General features: G+C 39.2%; 1 protein-coding gene across 3 annotated transcripts in view; it reads right to left on the bottom strand.

Moving 5' to 3' along the window:
- MORC1 (MORC family CW-type zinc finger 1) overlaps positions 1–23,040 on the bottom strand; it is a 181,382-nt gene that overhangs the window by 156,824 nt on the left and 1,518 nt on the right. For all 3 annotated transcript variants that reach the window (XR_012024102.1, XR_012024103.1, XM_072811549.1), the window contains exons 2-8: positions 20,856–20,909; positions 18,629–18,663; positions 12,506–12,574; positions 8,763–8,853; positions 8,012–8,120; positions 3,947–4,106; positions 1,799–1,904 (exon numbers count right to left, since the gene is read on the bottom strand). Coding sequence is in view for 1 of the 3 variants with exons in the window: in XM_072811549.1 (XP_072667650.1) it covers positions 1,799–1,904; positions 3,947–4,106; positions 8,012–8,120; positions 8,763–8,853; positions 12,506–12,574; positions 18,629–18,663; positions 20,856–20,909 (624 nt within the window). In the remaining 2 variants the exon portion in view is untranslated. The remainder of the gene's footprint in view (positions 1–1,798; positions 1,905–3,946; positions 4,107–8,011; positions 8,121–8,762; positions 8,854–12,505; positions 12,575–18,628; positions 18,664–20,855; positions 20,910–23,040) is intronic.

Genomic DNA, 23,040 nt, shown 5'->3' with positions numbered 1-23,040 from the left:
AACAATCTAGAAACAGTAAGAACTTTTTCCCAAAGAAATTAGCTGTCAAATTATTTCTCTAATAATGTATGTGTTTCCTGATGCTGGTGCTGAAATGCCAAGGCACTCTGACAGATAACTGTTTGAAGACTTGGGCTCTAAGCTTTTAAATAGCATGAGATGTTGGGTTTGGATACAGCTGTTAGGCAGAAAGGCTGGGCCAACAGGGGAGGGGGAGGTGGTGACAGAGGTGCCAGTAACAGTTCTGCGCCTCCTTTCTGATATCAGCGTGTTAATGCTGCCAAAAGGGTCCCCAGCATTTGTACAACAGTAATGAGACTGGATTTTTTTTCTTTTGGAAAAAAAAAATACCTTCATTTCTGTGTAAATTAAGAATTACTGTTATAACAATGAAATGAAGAAAAATGTAAATTAGAAAAAAGTAGGAAAGATCATCTGAAAGTACGTTATCAAACGTTACATTTTCAAACTGGGGATGGGACCTTCAAATTTCACCTCAAAGACAAAAGTAAAAGAGGTTCTTTGTCAAGTTTATGTAGTTACTCAGGTCTCAATATCTTAATCTAAAACTGTATGGTCCAATGTGGTAGCTACTTGGCCACATGTGTCCAAACTGCTGCATGCTATGTAAAGCACACACTAGGTTCCAAGGATTTAGTAGATAAAAAAGAGTATAAAATGTCTCATTAATATTTTACATATTAAAATTACACTTTACACCAGATTAAATAAAATATTATTAAAATTAATTTGACCTTTTCCTAATGGGGCTACTAGAAAATTTAGACTTCATATATGGTTCATATTTGTGGCTCTCATTATATTTCCATTGGACAATACCAGTATTTAATTAAAATGAATCAGATTGGGAGTAACTGGGTGGCTCAGTCAGTTAAGTGTCTGCCTTCAGCTCAGGTCATGTTCTCAGCGTCCTGGGATGGAGCCCCACATCAGGCCCCTCCACCTGCTCATGCTTTCATGCTCAATCTCTCTCAAATAAATAAAATTTATTTTTATAAGATTTTTAGATCAAATAAGATTGAATTTAACTCCTTCCAATCCCTTCCAGCTCCAGAGTTCTCACACTAAGAGACCATGGGCTCAGGCTGGTAAGTTTCAAATACAAAGTTATTTTAGAGAAATTTAAGTTTAGACATTGTTTCATTATTTCTCCACACTTTTTACTCATGTTCTCCCATTCCTTATTCTGTCTCCTTATTCTCCCATTCCTATGGATCCCTAATAGCCAAGAAAAATGAATGTGTCATTTTTTTTTTACTTGTAAACTGCAAGTATGAAGTTCATAGGGTCATTCTGAACTGTCAGTTGATCATATTTCTTTTTGCTTCGTACCATACTGATGCTCATTTTTAATGATATGCCATGAATAATGAACTCTGAAGGGTTTTTTTCAGTTTTAATATTCATAGAATAGGAGTTTCAGAATTAGAGAAGCTTACAAGCATTATTCCAGTGGTTCCCAAGTGTGCTGCTACCTCTGAATCACCTGGGGAACATGTGAAAAATACTGATTCCTTGTCCTGATAACTGGAGCTCAGCAGAGTCTGGGATAAGACAAGATCCTATACTTCTTAAGAAGCTCTCCAGGTCATCCAGAGGGTCAGCCAGGTCTGGGAATCAGTGGTCTAGCCCCACTATTTCCTCTATAACTGAGATAAAATGAATTGCCCTAGTGCCAGGGCCAAGGGGCCTCAGACCTAGAGCCAGGATGCAGAGCTCCAAAGCCAGCTTGCTGCCATTATGGAGAGACATCCTGTCAAACACAGACACTACTCACTCCTCAAGGGCTCCAGCCACCAGTATATCTTCCTTGTCCGTCTTAACATCCAACTCTGGTTCTCCGCTAAGCAAGAGCTTCAAGTTATAAATAACCAGCAAAGTACCTAGCAGAGAAAAAAGGACATTTGACTTGTTGATACTTCACACTAAGTGTTAGTCATGGTGCTATTATCTCATCTACGGAATTAAGCCTACTCTAGACCAAATTTCCTTGCGTACTTCAGTAAATAATATGCTTGGATAAGTTCCAAGATATAAGTCTTACAGCAAATTCCATTCTCTGCCAAAGAGTGTTGAGTTTTTCTACATTATACTGCTTATTCCAATTCTATTCATTATAAGTCTCTCAATGTGGATTCTTAAACTTTGGCACTTTTTTCATAATTTGCATTATGAAAATTGTTAGGAGTCTGAGCTAAATTTGCATTATAGGTAAAGCTCTCGTCGGTGGAACTGAAATCAATGCACATAAGAACAAAGATGAATTTTTAAAATTTGTACAAATATGAAGAATTGCTTTAGCCCCTATTGTAGGTGTTGGCAAACTTTTTCTGTAAAAGGCCAGATAATAAACATTTCAGGCTTTGCAGGCCAAACGGTCTCTGTCACAACTAACTAATCACAACTCAACTCCAACATTGTAGCACGAAAGCTGCCACAGTGCATATAAATGAATGTGTGAGACTGTAGTCCACTAAAACTCTATCTACAGAAACAAGTATGGCTGGATTCGATCCTGCAGGCAGCAGTTTGCTGACTCCTGCCCTAAAGCATAGTTAACAGAATAATACAAATTCTTTACAAAATTGATTATGATACCAGCAGGATTGTCAGAGAAATTAAAAGAACAACCAACTATACTTCTCTTGGTAGTACTAAAACACAAGAGAGAACAGCACAGGACAGTGATTAAGAATGCCTGTGTCTAAATCCTGAATCAACCACTGATTTAGCAGTGCAATGACTGCAGATAAAGTTCTTAACCTCTTTGAACCTAATTTCTCTAATTTACAGTATATCTCATAAATTATTTTGAGAATTAAATGAGTTAATTTTTATAAAGCACTTAGAAAAATATTCAAAAAATAGTATACCCTTCATTAGTATTTACATGAATATTTTACAATTAAAAGTCAACTAACAAATTACATTAGTTTTCCTTAAAGTATACCACGTATAGGGACACCTGGATGGCTCAGTCATTTGAGCACCTGACTTTTAATTTCAGCTCAAGTCATGATCTTAGGGTTGTGAGATCGAGCCCCAGATTGGGCTCTGTGCTGATTTGCTGCCTGCTTAAGATTCTCTCTTCCTCTCCCTCTGCCCCTCCCCCACTGCTTGTACAAACACTCTCAAAATTAAAAAAAATGAAATTAATATTTACTGAACTGCTACTAGATTTAGTCTAACACAAAAGGGAAAGGATGACAAAAATATCATTGTTAAACAAAATGCCACAAATTAGAGAAGAAATTTTGAAGGTAATACAAGCCAAGTCAGAAACAAATTTCTCAAAATTTGACTATAAACATTCCATAAATCAAAGAGTTGCAAAAAGGAAATGCACAGTTTTCTCTAGAGTAAGATTCTTCTTGTTCTAGATATGAAAGGTAGAAGTCTGGAGAAAAACTGACACTGAAAAATGTTAGTAGACTCAGTGCCTTCTACATGTTGAGTAGAAAGCTGGTACAGGCTGAAAGAATATAGAAATACAGAATATACAGAAAGATCTATTAATTTGGAAAATGTCCACAAAGCTTTTGCTAACTCTCTGCCTCAGACAACTGGATTCACTGGCTTATACAATGCTAACTCTCTTATACACATGGGATCAACTCCTAACTTTGCTATGTAGTGCAGGGACTATGGATTCCCTATGGTCACAGACTATGTCATTGTCTTCGCATCCAGTCTGCACCAAGCTCATGCAAGTACAAATCATTCACCCAGTGTCAGGGACTTAGAGCTATTCATATTTGGATTCACTTAAGACAGAATTCATACGGATAAAATGAATGACTGCCCCCATGTGAGATCCCGCATGGTATTATAAATAGAAAAAATATAAAAGCATATGTAAAGTATCTTTTGAAAGACATTAAAGACAAATACTTTCAACAAAACTTCAGAGTTTTGATGATCTTACCACATTTCCCATAGATCACATCAAACTGCTGCATCAGTTCAGCTTCATTTCTAAATGGAGAGTACTTAAAAATTATAGACAATTCTATTGAGAAGTTTTGAGGATCATCTGTGACAGATTCTCTGGTTCTTGTTAACCATGAAGGTATTGGAACCACAACCTATATAAAAAAGAAAACACATCAGTTTACTATGAAATACACAAATAAATACCATCATCCTTTTGTCTGATCCTAATTCAGTCCATTCTTCATCTAGCCAAAATTACAAAACACAAAGTTAAGAGTTTAAGTTTATTCTTATTTACTTTAGTTTTATAAGAAAGAGACACATAACAATTATGTATTCTTAGAGTTTTATTCAGAAATGCTCCATTGTATGATGTGGGGACAGATGGAACCTACTTCAGCTCCTATTGAAATATGGGAAGGATGGTAGAGGAGTGCTAGGTGGTACCAGCACTCTAGAAGTTGAACAGTCCATGAAAGCATATCCAGGAAAATCAATCTGAGGCCAATGTTGGAAGAGAAAACCAGCCAGTTTACAATTCAGAATAAAAGGCTCAGAGACTGATGGCATGAGTTAACTCAGGAGGTGGGATCAAGGGAGAAGAGAACTGGAAGTAGCATCCGGAGCCCATCTGGCACTAGTGCCCCTATCTTCACAGAGACTGGATGCTTATTTTCTAGAAAGAATGGAACAAAGCCTTTCTAGATTAGAGGATATGTCAGGCACAGTTATTAGGGGGACATTACTGAGATCAGAGGGATGAAAAGCGTACACACTGGATGCCGAGAACCCAGATCTCTTCTCTCATTTGGGTCCCAGAAAGCTCTTAGCCAAGCCTTCAGGCAGAAGACTGTAGGAGTCTTCCCTGAGATATCAGACTAGCCCCAAAGGAAAGACATAAAATTACCTTGAGGGTTTCCCAATAATACAGCACAGCTAGAGCTCACTACTGTGATGCTCACAGCTGCCAAGCCTCCAACCCCAATCCTACTCTCGCAGAGCTTTCAATCCAAATTTTATTGGAATACTCCTTAAAGTAGTCAGGATTGATAGCTATCTGAGAAAAGCCTCTAATATGATAAATATAGACCAAATAAATAGGCACAAGCAAAGCAAATCATTTGAAACAAAAACCATAGGAGGAAGATGAAAATTTCAGGGGAAAAGAAAAGTCAATCATTGTTAATATCTTTAGAGTGCTAAAAGGAAATATTGTATCCATGAAACAGAACTATATGTCTTTTAAAAAGAATATTGAGAGAATTTAAAAACACTTCTTGGAAATGAAAAATAGGACTATAGAAAAAAAATACATGAAAAGGTTGGAAGATAGATGTTAGAAAATCTCCCAGAGAACAAAACAAAAATATAAAGAACAGAAAATAGAAGGGAAAAGATAAGAAAATTAAAAAACTAGTTCCAGATGTCCAAGCGCTAAGAACAGAAGTTGCAAATATGAAAGGAAGAAAATTATTAAAGATTACAGAAAAACATCTCCTAATTGAAGGACAGGTATTTCCAGATTGAAGGTGTCCAATATGCAACCAGCACAATAGATGTGAATAGAGCTACCCAGAAGCAAAATACTTAAATCAGAACTTTGGAGACAAAGATGACTCTACTGACTTTATTTTTTTTTTTAAGATTTTATTTATTTATTCATGAAAGAGAGAGAGAGGCAGAGACACAGGCAGAGGGAGAAGCAGGCTCCATGCAGGGAGCCCGACGTGGGACTCGATCCCGGGTCTCAGGATCGCATCCTGGGCTGAAGGCGGCACTAAACTGGTGAGCCACCAGGGCTGCCCTCTCTGACTTTAAAAAAATAGAAGCAGGGGGCGGGGGGAGAATATGTCACACACAGGACTCAGAAATTAAAATGGCTTTAGACTTCTCAATGACAATGCTAGAAATAAGAAAATGATGAAGCAATGGCTTCAAATTCCTGAGGGAAAATTCACTCCAACCTACAAATAACACCAACCCAAACTATCACTGAGTGCTCAGGTAGGTTAAAAATATTTTCAAGCACATGAAGTCTCAAAATACTTGACCTCTCATGCACCTTTACTAAGAAAGCTAACAGAGGATTGTTAACAAGGGCAGATCCTGGGAGGACAATGGAACACTAGCCATGGAAAGCAAGAGCGAGAAGCAACACAGGAGAAGACTCCAGAGCAGAGTCTTCAGGAAGATGGGGCTCAGCCGAGCACAGCTGGAGACTGGGGTTAACATAGTGACAAAGACAGAAAACCCAGCCAATATTTAGTGACAGTGGTAGGTACATAGAACACCAAGCATACAACTAATAATTCCAAGGAAAAGAAAACATTGTGCAGAAAAAGGGAAAACCAGTTTATGACATGATATAGTTGTGAATAGTGTTTATACAGACTTATAAATACTGAAAATTAGAAGAAATAAAATGATAATGCAGATATGTTGAGGGTGGAGAATAGGAAAAGTGTGTATGTGTGATATGAACACAGGAAATAATATATATAAATCCCTTTATAATGAGCAGTTATCATATAATACATCAAATCAAGAAGCAGTAATACCAGTATGTTATATAGAGACACACGGAAAAATACTGAAAAATAATCAGCTAAAATTGTTGAAAGAGACTGCCTGAGTAGAAGTGGAAATAGGAAGGGGTTGCCGGTTTTAGTTTAAAAAAAAAAAAAAAAAGGGAATGGCCCATTTTAGGAATGCTATAACCTCAGCTCTGGCCCAATTTTCCATGCCTTTACATACATAAATGGCAACATAAATACTTAAAGCATTGCTTTTCCTTATAGCAGTCTCCCATTCAGCTACTCCCTATTGCCTACAGATTGTTCCTTACCAGGCCCCCCTCCATTGCTGCCAGTGGGCATGCTGCACCCCTGCGGAACAACTTCACATCTCCACTGTCCTTCCAAATCCTATACTCCTGTCCAAGTGTGAGAGTTGCTGCACGCCACTTCTCTCCACATACCAGCCTTTCCACTGCGAAGGGAACTCTCTCCATAAAACCCTCATTGACCAATCAAGGCTCTCTAATCCCTCCATTTATCCCATTGCTTTTGACAATTCTGTAACAGCAGAAGTGCATACTCACTGGACAGAATTGTTTATAAACATCCTCATTTTGTTATGAATCCAATTCACATGCATTTGCCTATATTTTGTGACTACTTTGATGGTCAGATGATCTTTCACTGGTTTTCTCCCTGCCACAGGATCTAACCATGCTGGGTAGTTTGTTTACCTGCATTCGCTGTATTGAATTACACGGACATTCTGAATAGTAAAACTCAGATACTGCTAATTAATAAAGTACAGCTAGGTCATCAAATGGAGTTGAAATTATGGTCACTGGAGTTACAATTTTTACTCTATTTTGCACTCAGTTTCTTTAGATTTTGTATTCCTACCCTTTTAATCCAATATTTATTTTCATTATTTTTTTAATTTTTAAATTTTACCTAAATTAAATTAAATAATATATAATGTATTACTGGTTTCAGGGGGAGAAGTCAATAATTCATCAATCTTATATAACACCCAGTGGTTGTTATATCACGTGCCCTCCTTAATGCCCATCGCCCAGTTACCCCATCCTTCCACCCTCCTCCCTTCCAGCAACCCTCGGTTTGTTGCTTATGATTAAGAGTCTCTTATAGTTTGTTTCCCTCTCTGATTTCATCTTTATTTTTTTCCAATATTTATTCTTAAAATGATAATCCATTTATGGCACAAATGGCAGAAGTATTTTGCAGGCTCCTTCCAAAAAGCTCACTGTGCCAAAGGGAGCCTCTTATTCTGGGAGATTTGGGCACATGGATAATGAAAACATTCTGAAAACTGCTTACGAGTTAAAACCCACTCAAGAATGGTCAACAGGACAGGCCTCTAATGAACCCAAAGCGTCCAGCCACCCTCTCTCCATTTCCCAAATACATTTCTAAATTTCTCGATCATAATCAGAAAAGAACTGTTGTAGATTCACCTCCTGAGATGATAAATGAAAACAAGACCGTTACCATGGAAACCAAAGGAAAATCTCAACTCTTACCTCACTAAGACCTTCTGTTTCACAGAATGTCTGAGAAAAAAACACACAGGTCATCGTTTCTTCCTTCTTTGTGAAAAGAATAAAGTCCTTCCCGATCCTCATGGATCCACTATATTAAAAATTGAGAACATGCTGGTTTACATCTCAAATACTATAAAGAAATAGGTGGATTCATCACTGTGATGAATTGTTCTTTGATAGAAGTAACTCCACTGTTTTGCTGACCCATCACCGAAAGGGTATAAATGGTTTCTTTTTCCCTCAAAGTAGAGCAGATGGATTTGAACCAATCCAGCTCTCCACTCTTGCTTGAGACAAGACTGCCAAAAATAAGGTGCTATCCAGAAATCAAGAAAAGAACAATCATCTGTCTGCAGCAGGTGACACATAAGTGATAATATACCCTTGTCCTCACCTTACACTGAGGCAGACTAATAAAATAAGCTGTGAACACATATTACACCTACACTAACATATGCTCTGAGAAAAAAGAGAACACAGAGATTCAAGGAAGCTCGGAAGTACAGGGCTTCTGCTTCAATACTTGGAAGACGATTCATCACCTATTTGAGAATTAAATTTACAAATGTTACAAAGATCCAAGCCAGTTATAGGTATGGAAATCCCAAAACAAGTAGGACTTTGAAGTTTATATTATTAACCTTTACAAATCTAGATCATTCTGTGTAAGTTTGTGTCTAAGTAAATACTGCTCCCAATAATACATGCCTTAAAGGAAAAAAATTCTCACCTTTTGAGACCATTACCATATTGCCCAATAAACTTCAAGGTTGATGAACGTTTCTTGGATGTTCCAAAGTAAATGATATCTGAAGCCTCCTCTATAATTCACAAAGACATTTAGGTGGTTAGAAATTGTCATTGACACTGGCCATAGGTCCAGCTGTCAGGATATCACAGCATATCTTAGGACATTAGGACAAATCCATACCTCTTGGGTTAGCCCAGTGACAAGGATCCTTGTTGGACTCCATGACCTCTGACCAAGATCTTAACTGTAATACATTGAAGGAGGTCAGACAGATCTAGCCACATGACCTTAGGCAAACAGAGTGAAACTCTGTAGTCTTAATTTCCTCATCTCTAAAAGGGAACCACTAATACCTACATTACAGAGTTGATGATAAAAACAAACCTATTAAATAAGATCATCTGTTTGTGAAACCCTGAACACAATACATGCCACTTGCTAAGTACCAATAAATCAAAAATGTTATAATCATTTGTACCACTAGTTATTTTCCATGAATTTGGCCCTTATCCAGCTCCATGTAAGACTGAGCAGGGTAGAATGACTTCTGGCCTGACACTCCCTGGGGAAGAAGAGCCACTTGTTTCAGACTCTTCGAGTCATCCTCCAGATCTCTCCAGGGCATTCTGGAATTCTAGAGAAGAATCGTCTAAACTTCAAAATATACATACCTCCAGAAACAAGAATGCTTCTAGGGAAACAGGGAAAGGTAGAAATGGCTCTCCCAGGGGGCCTACCTGAATACACACTCTAGAAGTGTCTCAAAGACCTGTGTCAATCTGTGTGCAGACATGCTATGGTTCAGCGGCACCTGGCATGTGGTGTGTAAAGGCTACCAGACACTCTGCTTGTCTGAAGCCAACTAGACGTTCTATCACATGTTCTTATAAGGGGTTGGTCATTAAGTGAGGGTATCCATGATAACAACATTAGCTACCATTTATTGTTTAGTATATATGCTAGGAACTATATCATATCCTTTACATGCACCACCTATTTAATATTTATAACAAACTTACATAATAGATATTATTATGATGATCTGCATGTTATGAAGAAACTTAAGTTCAAAGAGTATATGAAAGGCTGCCCAAGGTGAAACAGCCGATGAATGCCACCATAAGGATAACAATCCAAGGCTGCCAGAGACCATATTCTGTGGTTTTCAAGCACACCTCACAGACTCCCATATATGGTGTTCAGAGTTCTGGGCACAGGTATAGAACACTGACATGACCTCTGCCCACAACTTTATGTCACAGTAGGAGAAACAGATTAAAAGAAACAAACAAGATCACTTCTGAGAGTATTAAGTGAAGAAATAAAACCAGGGTGCTGTGCTAGAGAATTAATAGGAGTGGGCCCTCAGACAGAATGATCAGGAAAGGCCTCTTTCATAAGGTCACATCTGAGATGAGCTTTAAATGAATGGCTAGCAGGCATGGCTGGTGTGCTATAAGCCAAGGGAGAGAATGACATGAGAAATGGTCAAAGAGGTGGACAAAGATTTCTTGCCAAATAAGGCTAGAAACTACAAGCATTACTGGGGAGTATAAATTGTATCCCAAAGTAATGAAAAACCACTACTGCTTTTAAGCAAGGGAAGGATATAATGTGATTTATATTAAAAGAAAACAAAGGGACGCCTGGGTGGCTCAGTGGTTTGGGGCCTGCCTTCGGTCCAGGGTGCGATCCTGGAGACCCAAGATCGAGTCCCACATCAGGCTCCCTGCATGGAGCCTGCTTCTCTCTCTCTGCTCTCTCTGCCTGTGTCTCTGCCTCTCTCTCCGTATCTCTCATTAATAAATAAATAAAATCTTTAAAAAAAAATAAAAAAGAAAACAAATACTCTTGGGATCACTGTGTAAGGAATGGACCATGATGGGGCAAGACTAGAAGCCAAGAGTGTGGAAATTCCTATCATTACTCTGGGTCAAGGTTGATTTAACTTAGTTTGGGCCACAGATAAGATTCTATTTTCAGTCATCAGATAAACTCTTCCTTCTAACTCATTGCTTAACTTCCAATGAATATGGGGGGTTTTTTGAAGATTTTATTTATTTGAGAGAGAGAGAGCATGCACATGTTGCGCACAAGTTGGGGGAGGGGTAGAGGGAGAGGGAGAAGCAGGGAGCCCGATGCTGCTCAATCCCAGAACTCCTGGGATCCTGACCTGAGCCGAAAGCAGGCGTTTAACCGACTGAGCCACCCAGGCACCCTGATTTCCAATCAATGTTAACACAGAATCGCTCTCTCAACACTAGTGTGCTTTTAAAAATAGTACTGTACATGTCCACTGAAGTGCTAGCTCTTTCTGAGGATCTGAATATTAGCCACTTTTCTGTGTTTTGATCATTTTGCTCATGGCCATATATAAAAGGAGTTGCTTCTTTCTGTTTTCTTTTTTAAGGAAGTGACTTAAACTATATCACATATTCTGTTGTTTAAGAATTCAGGAAAACGAACTTAAGGGTCAGCCTAGAAGTGAAAAACAAAACTTTTTTCATCATGATTTTCTCACAAACTCTGTTCTTTCTCTTAAACACTAAGAACCAACGGTACTTTGAATCAAAATCACCTGGAAGAATCAAAATTATCCAAATTCAGAATGAGAACTGAGTAACATATCTGAGAATTTTCTAAACTTCCTAATAATCTTTGACTATTCATACCCAGGGAGTACTTCAGAGACTGGCTGGAAGAGAACTGCTTTACTTTGTATTCTTTGCTTTCAGCAGCACTGATGAGCGTCCTATCCGCTGGAGTAGAACAGACCAGAACTGCTCCATATTATTTGAATTACTTCACGATTTTTTGAACTTAGTGGTCTTGTGGGACAGCAACAAGAGTTAAACAAGAATTCAGGGATAAGCTATCCCAAATGACTCAAAGCCTTAATCAGAGGAAATAACATTTAATTTCACAGTAAACTGGTATCGTGTACCTACTATGTGTTGAGTTTTGGTTAGCCTTGAAGATAAATACAACAACAAAAAAATCATGCAAGGGGATCCCCAGGTGGCTCGGCAGTTTAGCGCCTGCCTTCGGCCCAGGGCGTGATCCTGGGTACCTGGGATCGAGTCCCACATCAGGCTCCCTGCATGGAGCCTGCTTCTCCCTCTGCCTGTGTCTCTGCCTCCCTCTGTGTTCTCTCATGAATAAATAAATAAAATCTTTTTAAAAAATCATGCAATGAATTGTAGATGTATTCATTATGGTGAGAATAGTTGAAGCTACTAAACTTTTGAACACGCAGAGAAAAAAGAAACCGCTGAAAACTAGAAGAGATAACCTCTTCCTCAAGGTTAAGCAGAAAATTAAAAATAGCCTAAAGGCACTGGAAACTGCCCCAGGCCTCTTGCAAACAATATCTGAAGGGTGGGCTCAAACAATCTCAAAATCCATCCAGTTACCCTTCCTTTTCCATTCATTCCCAGATGCTTTTTCTTGCAAGTAATCATACCTTCTCCTTTTCATTTTTCTTGCAATATTTATCTACATTCACTTTTTGTCTTGGTTTGGATGATTACAATGAATTTACTCTGTCAGCTGGAATATTTAAATCTAAAAAGTTCAACAATATGTTAAGTCTGGGGTTTATTTTTCCCCTAATAGCTCCATACCTGCTTTTGCATAGATGGCTCAATTTATTTTTATTTATTTTATGGGTTTTCAGACTGTTTCCTCGAACAGCCAGTTAGGTACCTAGATAATTAACTTACCAGGGCTCATCCCACATCCATCATCCAGGAAGCACAACATGAATCCACCCTGCAGTTTTTCATTATCCACTGTAAGAGAAAGCAGTTATTACTAATAAATACTGGCCTTAATTTGTTCATCAGAAAGTCATGCTGCTTACATAATTATTTGTCCTCCTCAAAGGCAGCTGCTGAGTGACAGAGTGATGGCACAATGATGGCGCTCAGAAAGGTGTCCTGGCTATGGTTTCACAGGACACTGCAGGGGGAAAAGAGTCATGCACCAAAAAGGCTTTCAATTAACATAAAACATCTACACATTAATAAATTATGTATACAGTGTGGCATGCCCTGCCCTGGAATCGGACTGGCCTTTAAACTTCAGGTATTTTCCACCCTTGGAGCGGGAATAAAGGTAGCTGCTGATGTGACCCCAGGATCCCTCTACTGCACTGATCAACCTTTATGCCCTTCCACCGAAGCACTAATTCTGAAGTCAACCCAGGCCATTCTTACTAAATTCTGCAGCCTCCTGTCTAAGTAGTTAATTCCCATAAGACCCATTTGTGTGTGCTTCTTAGTGGCAGCAAATATTTGCCTCTTGAAAATGCATTTCTGAAAATGGCTAAGTTATTTGGAATCAATTTTGGTGATTAAGAGATATCATTAAGATAACAGAAAATAATCTCTTGTTTAAAAAAATGGAAAGGTGTAACTAAAACTAATGAGACTAATTTTAATGCTCAGTTTGTAATCTGGGTCTGAGGGTAATTTCAGCATTTGGATATACGAGTTCTATCACCTCTCTCTCTCTTTTACAATAGCTTTGTTGAGAAATAGATTACACATAAAAAAAAAAAGACCGCCTCTGTGTAAAGTGTACAATGTGATGAACTGTGGCATATGTATATACCCGTGAAATCATCACCACAATTAAGGTCATGAACATACCCATCACCCCAGACCTCTTCCTTAGTTGTCTCTCCAGTCTCCCTTCTGCCCCCTTCCGTACCCGTCCCCCCACCCCAACCTCAGGTAGCCACTGATTTGCTAACTCTATATCTATGATTCATTTTGTAGCACATTTGTTTAGTCAACTCTGTGTTCAATGGTCACCCCTAACCTACATTTTAAAAATTAAATAATGTTCGAGATAATTTATAAATAAATATCTCAAACACATACCTAAGCTTTCTGGGTTCATAATTTTATGGTCACATGCCTACTTCTAATCCCTCCCCCAACCCCTGCTAATTCCTTTCCTGTCTATAAACCCTTGGGATCTTCCCTACATCTCATTTTCCCAGTTTCTCTCTCTGCCTGGTCCTCCGGAGTGCTTACCTCAACTTCTGTGTCAGAATATTTCCTCCCCCACTTTAGATCTTGCTCTGTGCAACCCCCCTCTGACTGAGGATGACATTCTCCACTATTCAACAGGGGAAACCAACTCTTGCACAGTGCAGTAGTTCTCAACCGTGGCTGAACATTTTAATCACATGGAGGTACTCCAAATTAACTGGTCTTGGGCCAGGCTCAGGAATTAACATTCCCAATTATCCTAGTGTGTATCAGCCCTGGGAACCACCTGATCCAAGCTTCAAGTGGCTCTGCATAGACGCAACAACTGATTTTGCAGCTCTTGGGATAAAGTTCTCATGTAAGGAGCTTACAGAAAGGAGGGCATTTCTTTGGTGAATCAGTGGGAAAGACTGAAAATTCCCTAGACAAGTACAGTGCTTAGTTTTTCCATAAACCCCAATGAGTGACTACAGACAATCACAGTCTCGAAATGTAATAGTCCCCTACTGTCCACCCTGAAGCTTAACCTGATTTATTTCAATTCCTTAAAACTAAGGATTCCAGATAAATATCTATTATCTGTTAAATATGCAGGTCCAGAACAAACCACAGCACCTTCTCCTCATCAGGCTTACTTCTCCTTCTGATGTTTTCTGTTCAATAAGTGGCCGTCACTCTGCCATTAGGCTTCATCTGCCCAAGTCAAAACCTCAGGATCACCATATGTCTTCTCAATGCCACCTCCTTAATGCCTCTCTACCCCCATGACACTGCCTTAGTTCAGGAAACCATTATCTCTCTTCTGAATTGCAGCAACCACTGCCTTACTCCTTGCTAAAGGCAGAGCACAGACCAGTGTGCATTGCACAATTAATTTTATGTGTCAATTTGGTTAAGTCTGGTGCCCTTATCAAACATTGGTCTAGATGTTGCTACAAAAACATCTGTGGCTATAACTGACTTTTACAATCAGCTGACTTTAAGTAACTTCCATAGCGTGGGGAAGCCTCATGCAATCAGCTGAAGGCCTTAAAGGCAAAGACTGAGGTTTCCCAAAGAAGCAATCTTCTGCAGCAAGACTGCCACATAGAAATGGTACTTGAGTTTCCAGGCTGCTGGTCTACCGCAAGGATCAAGAACCTGAGACTGCAACGTCATCTCTTAGCTGGCTTTCCACCCTGCCAGCTGCCCTACAGATTGCAGATGTGTCGGCCTTCACCATCTGTGAGCTGATTCCTTAACAACTCTCCCTCTCATCCACCCCCCCAAACTCTCTATATCAGTATCTATAGATATAGACAGATACAGATACACACACACACACACACATTGATATTGAAATACACGTACGTGTCTAGAGTCAGGGGAGGGAGGCAAATCACATCTGCCAGTCTGTCTGTCTACCTGTCTGTCCACTTAGCTTGTCTCCTACACTTAGCTTGTCTCCAGTTCTGTTTCTTGGAAGAACTCTGACAAATACACTCTCCAAGCTCATCTCTCATCACTCCCTCCCCTTACCCATACTCCCTCCCCTTACCATACATCCACTTCCACACAAATATTCTCTTTAACTAATCCTGAGCATCTCAAGCATTTTTGCGACTCCATCCATGTTTTACACTCTCTCCAGATTCAAGACCCTGCACTACACTGTCCTTTCTCCCTTTCTATCCCTGATTCACCAGGTAAAGGCCTATTTCCCCTTTAGGTCTTTAGTTCCTAGAAAGGTTCCTTCTAGAGCACTTCCTCATTCCTACACATCATTGGGCACCCATAATGCACATTTTCTCTGTACTTTGTGTTTCCCACCTGCTCGTGTATCTCTTTCTCTTTCAAACTAGTGGCTTTTACTTTTTGTAACACAGTTGCCTCAGAGATTTAGTGAACGCTAAGGGCCCTCTACCCATAAAAGTGAAGATATACATATTTTCTAAAGACCTCGCACTAGGATACCAATTTCTTTAAAGCAGGCACTGTGTGTACTCAGCATTTAACCCAGTGCCCGACACTCGGTAAGCACACACACACACAAGTATTGACTGCAAATCCATGTTTACTAGAACCAATACACATGCATGATAAAACAACAATGGCTAAATTTGTTTAATTTGAATTTTAGGGTCCTCCCTCAAGTTACTGAAGAAAACAAGACCGGAAAGTAATTCAGGGGACTCTGTAAATAATTTGAAAACTAACCCAAGACTTAATTATTTATCCTCATATCAATTCAATCTATTGCTGCATAAACCCTGACCCTGGTTCATTTTTTTTTTTTTTTTAAGAAAAATCAGTTTGCTAAGTTGATAGCCATATTGTGATTTGCTGCAACAAAAAAAAAATTATAATGTGAATAAGTACTTTTTTAATGAATAGGTAATTTAAAAACAAATAACATAAGTTCAATTTTTCACAAAACACATATAACCTAAATTTAAAAAGAAGTGCCATTTTGAACTCAAATGGCAAAGATTTTATGTGTGTATATATGCCGAGTGTTAGAGAATGTTGGGAAATGAGTACTGCCATGCCCTGCTGGTGTCCTGCCACAAACCGAAGAGAACCTAACATGTAAATTCCAATTACATTTGTTGTACTTTGTGATTCCGAATAATTCTTCTCAACTTTTTGACCCTTCATCAATAATATGTATCTTCTGGGGGTGCCTGGGAGGCTTAGTCGGTTAAGTGCCTGCCTTCAGCTCAGGTCATGGCCCCAGGGTCCTGGGATCAAGCCCTGTCAGGCTCCTTGCTTAGCAGGCAGTCTGCTTCTTCCTCTCGCTCTCTCCACTCCCCACACATCCCCCACTCATGCTCACTCTTGCTCTTTCTCTCTCTCAAATAAATAAAATCTTTAAAACTATATATGTGTGTATGCTCTGAGTGAAATGCAACTTAAATCCTTTCCCCTTCTCCATTTCTAGGACCACTGCCCGAGTTCAAATTCTCATGAAATCTTGCACAGGTTGTTTCCATAGCCCCACGCCCCTACTATCCCTTCATTGATGGTACAGCATTCAGTTACAGAAACTCTCCCTGTTTACCTCATAAAAAATAGTATACCCTGCCTATCGCTCTCTGTTCTCTTATCCCACTCCCCCCCCCCCTTTTAGCACTTTCCATTGCCTGGTGTATTATTTGTTCATTTCCTTATTGTCTATCTCTCCCCCATGAGAACACACGTTCTTGACAACACATATTTAGTCACACATGTTGTTCCATGCTGTCCCTGGCACCTAGAGTAATGGTTTGGTTCATTCATGGCAGATACTAAACTGTTATTGAATAAATGAATGAATCTCTGAACTGATCTACTTCCATTCTCTTTCTCACAATAATTCCTCAGATAGGAATATTCTTTTACAATATTTGATGAAAACCACATCCATATTTCAGGCCCTAGCTCTTTCATATGAGGTACCTTTCTCTGTGTTCTTACTATTCTTTGAGTCTCCCCTGCACAAGCAACACTTACTCAATCCTATCTAATGGAAGGGAAGACGACATTTTCTCCACTATTGGTGTTTCCAATGGAGTAGAATGGTGTGTAATTAATATTAGTAGAATGTACAATGGAGTGCCATTAATATTAGTAAAGAGGCCCTTCTCTGTCCCTTGACTCACTTCTCACTCATCTGACTGGTAATCTAAGGAAGAATCACCTAGGGAGGCTCAGTTCAGAGTTCTTCTGTCCCCTCTTGGGAGTGAGCTGCTTTCAGAGTGCATGAGATCTGTTCTGTTCACTCCAGGCAGACCATTTTGAGGGGAAGCCTGACTCCACAGGTTGGGCAAGTATCTAATTATGGAGTATGATGAGCAAATCCACTGGTTTTCTCACACCTAAGCTCCACACTCCAATCTAGCATTTATGAATAATAAAGGCTCTCTTGCTTTATTTCCCAAACTTTTCAGAACCTGAAGAGTAGAAAGAGAAGAGAGTTCATTTATTATGTTTTCTCAGATGTCTTAAAATGTCCATGTCTCATGAACCAAAAGGACCACCTAACACAAAATCTTTTTCTTTTTTCTTTTTAAAATATGTTTATACCCAATGTGGGGCTTCAACTCACAACCTTGAGACCAAGACTTGAGATCAAGAGTTGGACACTCTACCGACTGAGCCACCTAGGTGTCCCACAGGATCTTAAACACTTAAATTGACTTGAACAGAGTTGCTTTTTAATTATAGATACAGATTACATCATGGACCATATCCTCTTGCCTATGACTAATAGCCAATGTTTACAGGAAAGCTGACAGATTCAGGGTTGGGGATCAGTTTTAACACTTCAGACATTTATCTAGGCAGTATTAAATACAAGACTGGATCTCAGAACCTAAGTTCATTTGCAACACAGTCTAACGAAATGAACTAATTAATAAGTACAACAAATATTTGGTGACTAAAAATGAAGTCCGTGAAGCAAACGTATCTGGTTTGAATATTATAGCCCCCAAACATTCAAATATCACATTCACTTACACATTTTAACACTATGATAAGTTGAAACTGATGTATACTTAATTACAAATAACCATTAACTTAATGTGCTTTTTAAAATAAAAATTTTTTTTATGGCAGACACATTGTTCCACACCACTCTGATGCTTTCAGAAAACCCTGGAAGATCTAATTTTGTAAATAGGTCCCCTAACAAGTGAACGATTCAACTCTCAGAGTATACTTTTCTCAACCTGGCTCCCCATAAGGTCACTGTACTCACTAAGCACTTAGATTACATTAAAAATCTATAAAATGTGCTTTGACTTCATGAAATAAAAGCAAAATAACTATAGGCTTTCCATTAGAAGGAAGGAAAAAAAAAAGGAGGAAAATAAAAATGCTCACCTGAAAACACATCAAGTCTTGCAGCCCCTGCATCTCTGGAAACAATATAAAAATATCACTGCTTCAATATGAAATTATGTTTTAAAAAATTACATTTATCTGAATTGCTTACATGAAGTATAATCTATTGTCAGATAACAAACAATAGACAAATCCACTTAAATTGCTTCAAAACAATTACTAAAGTGTTTCACTCTACATTTATGTACTAAGATCTATGATCACTCATAATTTGAGAATGTCACAAAACCTGAAACTCAGAAATATGAGATGGAATTTCATGGTAATTACCAAAAAGCTCACCAAAAACAGATATGAATATAAAAAAGAAAACCTAGTTGGATAATAATCCATAATTCACAGAAAGATTTTCATGATATATTTTAGTCCCCCAAAAAATGAAAAGAAAAAGCAAATTACTAACATGTACTGTATGATCATATATCTTTTTAAATGACATATATGATATACATGTTCATATGTGTGAGGAAAGAAATCAAAACAGTGGTTTTCTCTAGATCAGAGATTGGCAAATTATGGTCCAAAAGCCAAATGTGGCCCACCACATTGTTTTTATAAATAAAGTTTTATTGGAACACAATCATGCCCACTCACTTAGATATAGCCTATGGCTGTCTTCACACCACAATGGAAAAGCTGAGTAGTTTCAACAGAAAACACATGGCCTGCAAGGGGAAAATATTTACTATTTGGTCTTTTTCAGAGAGGCATGCTGATACCACCTCCCTGCCATGTGATGAGATTACTGATGCCTTACTTTTCCTTATTATTTTCTCAGTTTTCTACAACTCATGGATATTATTTATGTATCTTTTAAATTATTTTTTAAGTAGAAATTTTAAAAGAAAAAAAGCAAGAGCCAAAAAATCATAGTTTCAATGTGAGGGGTGAAGACAATGAGGAAAGTGGTCTTAGCTGATGCAGAAGTGGATGTGTTGAGTAAGGGAAACTCAGAATAATAACAACCACTGGGACTCTAAATGGGAAATTTGAGTCTCTCCCAAAAGTTCCATCAATTCTAAGCCAAAACTACACCAAATAAATCTGAGTAGGTACACTGACTTGTTCTACAAGCCTTCAAAGTTGGCCCCTTTGCTCCTTCCTCTAGCCAACTGCTGCCTTTTAAGCTCCTCCTTTCTGGAAATTCTGGAGGGACTACTGTTATTTCTTGGAGCATTTTGGTTGTGTCAAATAAACAGTGAATGAAATATTTTTAAGCCCCTTTTCCTAATTCCTACCACAATCCCATGATACCTAAGTATCATTACCCCCATTATATAATTATACTTTACACAAAATACCATACACCTAATAGGTGCTCAGTAAATGTCACTGCACTGAAATGGAATTTTCAGAGAGGGTTTGTTCATAGAGAAATGCCACGGGATGAGACATAAAACAATCATTCACCTCTACAGCATATTAAGACATTTTGTAACAAGCTTTGTACTTTAGCCCAGGTACTTTCTTCTCTGATTAGCTGCTGTTAACAGGAAAAGAGGCCTGAACCATCATCTCCTCCTATACTGCCACATTTTTTCCTGCTGTCTACAACATCCTTTTCACATTCTCCAGTTTTAATTTTTGCCAACCACAGGAAACCATCAAACTCTTAAATGAAATGATAGAATTTTTTAGAATAACACGGGGACTTTATAAAGACCTTCATCATAAGAACTAAGCATCTTGAGTAAATCTATAAAACAGCTACATCCGCTATCAATTACTAGCATCTGAACAGCCTTGGCAAACTCAAGGGTCTGCTGCAGACACAGGAACTGAGGAGTTCAGGCTGCCTGTGGGGAGCACTGGGAATGGCAGAGCCGAAGGCACAGACTGTCCCAACAGAGCACATGCTACGCACCTGAGCCCACTGAGCAGCCTCAAGGCTACTACATCTAATTGTTAAAAAAAGGAGGGGGGAGTGAAGGGCCAGGGACCCACATTTTATATGTGGCACCTCCTGTTTCTTAACCTTCATAAACCCTTCTTTTCTTCCTTTTCTTTATAACTACAGTGCAAACTCTCACCATGAGTCAAACAAACACGAGACAGGCTAGGCGGGGCCAGAGGGCTGCCAGTTTATAGATGCGGCTCTGAGAATTGCTTTATTGATCACATTTTTCTCACTCCCCTGGGTCTGAAGTCAATTTTTCTTTGCCAATCTCCTTCTGCCACATAGGAGCAGTTTACAGATGAGCCTTACCTTGCATTGTCCAGCAACTCAGCCAGTGCTCCAAAAAGGAAACTGTGCGTGGTGCTGATGAAGAAAGAGGGAAAACCAAAAGTTAAACCAACTCTGTGATCAGTGTAAACGCTTCAAGATACTTGCAGACAAGCGTTCTCCAGTTCAGGACAGATAATCAATTAAGGACTTATTCTAGAAACAACTTTCTCAGCACGGTCAAGATGCTCAAGTAGATGCGGTCCATTACAAAGCCGAGGCTAAGAACATGATATAGCCAAAATGGCCTTCTGTTCCTAATAAAACAAAGACATCAAGGACCTTACTGTACTTACAGCAAGTTGTGATGTTTTAAAACTGCTTTATAAGCATGTATTCAAGTGTTTTTTTTGGAGAACTTGTCCTTAAAACTGTATTCTTTAAGGTCAAATTATTTCTGAAAGATCTTGATCAAAACCTTGGCACACCAAAAGGGCTTAAGACTCTACCTGTAGGCGCAGGCATTGGCAGGGACCCCCTGTTTGCCCCATTAATCCCTATTTTTTCTGCAGGGCCTCTTGTCCTCTGAATTACCTGTGGTCACTTTCCCCTGCACCCCCTCATGCTAGGTCCTGGGTGACAGAACACACTAGACAGCCATCATTCTTTATGCTTTGAAGGCTTTGAATGTTCATCTGGGGGTGAAATCAGGCTGCCATCAGGGGCCCACACTTGCTTTTCATTTCTTGATGTGGATATTTCCATCAGCAACTTTATCACAGCATTAAGGGAAGAGTCAATTAGCAATTTTCCTTTTATATTTAGTAAACAGGTCACAGAAGCAAGACAGACCTATTTATCAAAACAGATCTGCTCATTTGTAGAGGAAGAAAGATCATCTGCAATGTCTCAGAGATTCCAAATGCCTCAGGCCATAAGACAATATGTTAGCTGAAAGTTTATTATTTTTAAGATATATTTATTTTAGAATGCAAGAATGCACACACATACATGGGCGAGCAAGCAGGGGCAGAGGGAGAGGGAGAGGGAGAATCCTCAAGCAGACACCCTGCTAAGCATGAAGCCCAATGCAGGGCTGGATCCCAGGACCCTAACATCACAACCTGAGCCCAAATAGTCAGTGGCCTAACCAACTGCACCTCCCAGGCGTCCCTCCGTTTTGTTTTGTTTTTTTGTTTTTTTTAATTTTAAACTTTAAACATAAGCTGATGTGGGGGTCTCTTGACTCAAGTCAGCTTTCAAACTTGTAATTAAAAAAAAAAAAACTAAGTACAATTGCTGTGAAAAGATGGCCTTCACTCAAAAGAAATCGAGTGTATAAAAAATCCAAATCAGAGCAAAAGTGAAGGTTATATGCTTCACAAAAGCAGCACTTGAAACCACAGGACTCTCCAGTGAATTTAAAACACATGATTCAATATACAAAAATCCAACATAGAGACAATACTTCAGAAAAGTAATTGCAGTCATTCTGACCAAGAAATGCCATAGAGGCATCTACACTATTTCATAGTGTATTTTAACAGCCTGCCTGCCACGTGCTAATGCGGGCAGTCCTGGGCTTCAGCCTCTTGGGACTGGAGCTGGGGGGCGGGGGCGGGGGGGGGGCGTAGAAAACACACAAGTAAATAAACATAAAGATGATCCCGGGAGGCCAGGATGCTCTGGCTACAGTGAACCGGGGAGATCCTGCCTGCTGGACGCAGGGTGGCCAGCCAGCCAGGCAGTGCTTCCTACACCACGCTTAGGACCTCCTACTTACCCGACATGCAACTGGAAACCACTGTTGTGTTTTAAAGAGAGTGACATATCTGGTTTACTTTTTAAAAAATCTCACTCTGGGGGCACCTGGGTGGCTCAGTGGTTGAGCATCTGCCTTTGGCTCAGGTCATGATCCCGGGGTCCTGGGATCGAGTCCCGCATAGGGCTCCCTGCGAGGAGCCTGCTTCTCCCCCTGCCTGTGTCTCTGCCTCTCTCTGTGTCCTCATGAATACACAAATAAAATCTTTAAATAAATATATATATATATTAATTTTTATTTTTTATTTTTTTATTTTTTTATTTTTTTATTTTTTTTTTTTTTTTTTTTTTTGTTAAAAACCTCACTCTGGCAGCTCTCAGGAAAATAGCTCATCAGGGAGCAATAAGGGGAAGCAGAGAGCCAGGTGAGAGGCTCTGTGGAGTACCTCACAGGGGCGATGGCAGT

Source organism: Canis lupus, chromosome 35, assembly GCF_048164855.1.
Source record: "Canis lupus baileyi chromosome 35, mCanLup2.hap1, whole genome shotgun sequence".
Classification (NCBI taxonomy): domain Eukaryota; kingdom Metazoa; phylum Chordata; class Mammalia; order Carnivora; family Canidae; genus Canis; species Canis lupus.
Note: the sequence above shows the minus strand (reverse complement) of the source record. Positions and strands in the feature narration are given on the sequence as shown.